Source organism: Triticum dicoccoides, chromosome 4A (assembly GCF_002162155.2).
Source record: "Triticum dicoccoides isolate Atlit2015 ecotype Zavitan chromosome 4A, WEW_v2.0, whole genome shotgun sequence".
NCBI lineage: Eukaryota > Viridiplantae > Streptophyta > Magnoliopsida > Poales > Poaceae > Triticum > Triticum dicoccoides.
In genome coordinates, this window is record NC_041386.1 from 725,081,750 (window position 1) to 725,086,047 (window position 4,298).

A 4,298-nucleotide genomic window follows, 5' to 3' on the forward strand; every position below is an offset into this window, starting at 1 on the left:
ATTAAGTTCTTTGCTGACGCGTTATACTGCTGGCAGTCTGCAAAGCAGTGGCCATCTCCTTCGTGAAGCCTCATATTCCCAAATGTAATCTACAGTCTCTATCTTCATCTACTGACATGGTTCTCTACTTGATTCTGCTTTTTCCTCATCAGGACTGTATTTGTAGCAGGAAAAATGTGTCGATTGTTAACTCATTGAACGCTGTTATAGTTTCAGTGGCGATGGAGCAATATATATTCATACGATGTTAATTATTAGCATGGCGCAACATGGTTGATGGGTTGTCGCCATTATGAACCGATTTTGTGTCACCAACCTGTAGTAACTAATTCGAAAAAAATATTGTAGTAATAAATAGGAAATTTTCTTTTTGAAAAGAGAGAATGACCGTCGGACTTTAAATCAAGTGATGCACAGAGCCAATGATTCAAAGAAAAATCTAGGACCGATGCCTATAAGAGTGGCTTACAGAAAACAAACCGTGGCCATCTAAATGTATCAACCAAGTGATAGGATCTACATGAACGTACCGCTAACCTTATGACACTAATTAAAAGGAGTGGGTGTGATATTTGACATATGCACATGCACCACTGTTGAATTCCAGTGTCTTGTGTCATCTAGAATACAGATAGGGACTTCAGTAGAGAATTATTATGTATCTCCACAACTGACAGGTTTATTTTAGAGAGAGTTTCCTGGGCACAACCAATAGTGTTGGCCTCTGCCTTTAGCATAGCAAGGTTCTATACTTTCAGTGGAGAACTATAGAAGAGCAAAGTCCATGTTTTTTATGTGCCATCTAAAAAAGTTGCATTCTCAACCACTATACATGACCTTAGAAAGCTGTACGAGTCACGTAGACTAGGACACCTATAAGCTAGCCAAACCATCTTTGGGCTTTCGGATAGAGTATGTTGACGTACGCAGATGAGGCCTGAAATTTGGAGGACCGTGGGTATCTGTCAATGTCACGATCGCATGAGGTATCTATCGATATTCGATATCATAAAATTTCGGATGGAAACATGATTTATGGAATAGGAAAATGACAAAGGGGGCATATTTCTAGATATATGGATTAGCTGTCGTTCATTGTAATTTGGTCTTTGTTCTCTGCATAACGAATACACCCTAAGGGCACAGAGCATAGAAAGTCGCTGACTTGTTATTTAAGCATCTCTGATTGTCCTCACAAGGGTGGGTTATGCCATCGCTCTCCAAGAGAACTCATCCATCAGTTTGTGTCAACGACTGTCAATTACAAAATCGGTAACGCCTGCACTAACTTACAAGAAGAACCAAGCTTGACATGAACTAGTTAAGCACAGGCCCTGACCTTGTTATTCCAATGTCGGCAACAACTGACCAGGGAAAATGACAAGCCAAAAAGATCAGAGCTTTTTCGCCAGCGCATACTGAGTGAGCAAAATGGCCACATGCAACAAGAAAACCAGAACAAAAACAAATATTTACTTCTAAATCCAGGAAAATCAGAACGGATCTCAAAGGACAAGGCCAAAACTGGCGGTCTCAGGAAGCAGACAACTTGCCAGAGCCTGCCCAACAACGGTAGTGGGTAGTCGAGCAGTTTGATGCGGCATCCACTGTACACATCCGGTCACATCTTCTCTCACAGGCTCTAATACCGCAAGTGACGGTAGCATCAGAATATATACGTTCCCAAGAGGACACAACTTCAACCAGTCGTGAAACTTGAAAGCTCCGATGGTCACGTGATCCCATTGGCCCGCCCATATCTTAGTGTCCTTGTGTCCCGCACCTTGGCTCTCTCCTCCTCCAAGTCAACCCCAGTGGGGCAAGAGATCAGAGATTCACCCCGCAATGGACCACAAGCAAGACACCCGGATTTCATTTGCATATTACAGGTGAAAACTTTTAACAAATCTTCAAAAATAGGGCCTCTTCTTGACAACTTGATAGAAAGAAACAATGTCATTTTTTGGGTGCAGCTTGGAGTGGTGGGCATTCGAAACACTTGTGCTGCTGTCTGGTCTTCTGCCCAACCCTCAGCTGGAGACTTCAGTGCTGTCAATTTGGTATAGCCCCACATCAAGCTTCAGAAATTAAGGACACATCTTTGATCTAGCTAACATAGTGCATGTTCAATTATTCTGCAGCCTTAACACTGGGATTCTTCTCTTCATGATACCATCTGGGCTTGGTTATTCTGTGAGGTAACTTACTACTATCTTTCAGATGCAGAGGCCGGGGGCAATCCTCCTTTAAAAAAAAGACTTACTACTATCTGCTACCACTCAATACCTACAAGCATTACACTGCTGGAAATTTGATCGCCTGGTTTCCTCACCCCACAGCACGCGCGTTTCCAACGAACTTGGTTCTGGACAGCCTCAGGCAGCAAAGTTGGCAACGAGGGTAGTCGTGTACATCGCCTTGTTCTTAGGCTTCGTCCTGACCTTGGGCATGACCCTGCTACGCCACGTTTGGGGGTACATGTACAACAACGAGCAAGAGGTCGTGGCATACATTGCCAAGATGCTGCCAGTTCTTGGGATATCTTTCTTCATAGACGGCCTTCACGGATCTCTCTCGGGCGTGCTCACGGGCTGCGGCAAGCAAAAGATCGGCGCCACGGTGAACCTCGGCGCGTTCTACCTGGCAGGCATCCCTATGGCGGTGCTGCTAGCATTTGTCTTCCATCTCAATGGAATGGTAAACTCTACCAAGCTCAACACTTGTCATCTGCCAAAAAAACTTAGAATGTAGTATAGTGAAACGACATGATCATCTCTCAACTCAGAGGCTGATGATGTTCTTCTCCCAACAGGGCCTTTGGCTCGGCATCGTCTGTGGCAGCCTCATCAAAGTGCTCTTGTTTGCATCTGTCACATGGACCATAGACTGGAGCATGGAAGTAAGTAGAGAACACTGAACACAAACAAACTTCTACCAGGACGCTGCTATAGAGTCTAGCCTAGCCAGGGTGACATCTCTTTCCCTTCCTGTTTTGAATTGCAGGCTACCAAGGCAAAGGACACGGTATTCGGCTCATCTCTGCCAGTAGCATGAAATTTCAAGCATCACATGGTACAAGTTTCAACTAACTGTTGAGGATGCTCAGTGTCTTTTCATATATAAAAAAATTACCGTAGGGCCGTAGGGGACATCCTCTGCATCTGAAATTTCAAGCATCACATGGTACAAGTTTCAAACTAACTGTTAGGATGCTATGTGTCTTCTGTCCCCTGCATCTGAAATTTCAAGCATCACATGGTACAAGTTTCAACTAACTGTTAGAATGCTATGTGTCTTCAGCTGATCTGTTCGGCAGATCTTCTGCTGATTTGTACGCCAGATTATTTGTGAGAGAAAAATGTTGTGTGCTGATTGATACGGCAAATTTTCTATGAGAGAAAAATACTGCAGAAGAAGCCAAAATAAGACAAGCCAAATGGAGTAGCCTCGTCTAGACGTCTACTGCAGACTCACTCTACCGACCAAGCTAACAGTAAGTTGTACTCTGTAGCTGTTATTGAATCTTTTTAAAAGATGTTATTGGAATATGTAAGAAACCAAAGAACGCATAGTAGAGTAGAAATTTTTGTGAGAGCACAGTCTGGTCCAGCACTTTTGGACTCTGGAAGTTATGTATTTAAAAAGGATGTTATTGAAATATGTACGAAACCAAAGATGGCTCTGATACCATGCTAGATTTGATGAAGCGTCTGACTCTCATACAAAGAGCCCGAGAGGTATTTATTGATTGTGACGAGAGGTTTAGTCTCATAGGATACATGGTGCGGTTGAGGATCTTCAACCGTGGAGGAGGATTACAAGAGAGAGAAGAAAAGATGGAAAGATCCCCCAACTACTCCCCTAATCCTATATGTGAAGCTCAAGACTACCATGCACGTTACATGATGTATTACAATATTTCCAACAATGACCATTTCGTGAAGAATTAGAAGCTTCCTTTGAGCGCGAGTATAATTGCAGTGAATTTCTTGGTAGCATTAAACTAATCGCTATGCAAGTCAAACGAGTAAATTACAAAACACCACCACAATTGCGGACCCTAAATCATAAAACCACCATTATTAGTTTTTTTTTTGCAAAAACCCACCACTGTTGTGCTGACAGTTTGCAAAAAACACTGATTGGACCATTAGCGCATGTCAAGTGAAAATCTGACGAGTCGGTCCTGCTGTCAGGTAACACATGGCAGGTGGGAAACGGCGACCGTCACACACGTTCGTTTACATGTCATCTTCTACCCGACACCGCCGCCAGATGAGCTCAGCGCGCGCGCCACA

The 4,298-nt window shown here is 43.5% G+C and overlaps 1 protein-coding gene across 1 annotated transcript; it reads left to right on the plus strand.

Annotated features, from left to right (window-relative positions):
* The first annotated feature begins 1,845 nt into the window (after window positions 1-1,845).
* LOC119284272 (protein DETOXIFICATION 16-like) lies at window positions 1,846-3,054 on the plus strand. The gene is made up of 6 exons (XM_037563467.1): window positions 1,846-1,889; window positions 1,974-2,060; window positions 2,142-2,198; window positions 2,340-2,697; window positions 2,813-2,899; window positions 3,004-3,054. The coding sequence occupies exons 1-6, from the start codon at window positions 1,846-1,848 to the stop codon at window positions 3,052-3,054; spliced, it is 684 nt and encodes a 227-aa protein (XP_037419364.1).
* The last annotated feature ends 1,244 nt before the right edge of the window (window positions 3,055-4,298 follow it).

Excerpts from the sequence above, each read along its gene's own strand:
- LOC119284272 (XM_037563467.1), top strand. The coding sequence starts at position 1,846 with ATGGACCACAAGCAAGACACCCGGATTTCATTTGCATATTACAG. Across the intron at positions 2,061-2,141 it reads ACTTCAGTGCTGTCAATTTG|CCTTAACACTGGGATTCTTC; the intron begins GTATAGCCCCAC and ends ATTATTCTGCAG. Across the intron at positions 2,698-2,812 it reads TCTTCCATCTCAATGGAATG|GGCCTTTGGCTCGGCATCGT; the intron begins GTAAACTCTACC and ends TTCTCCCAACAG.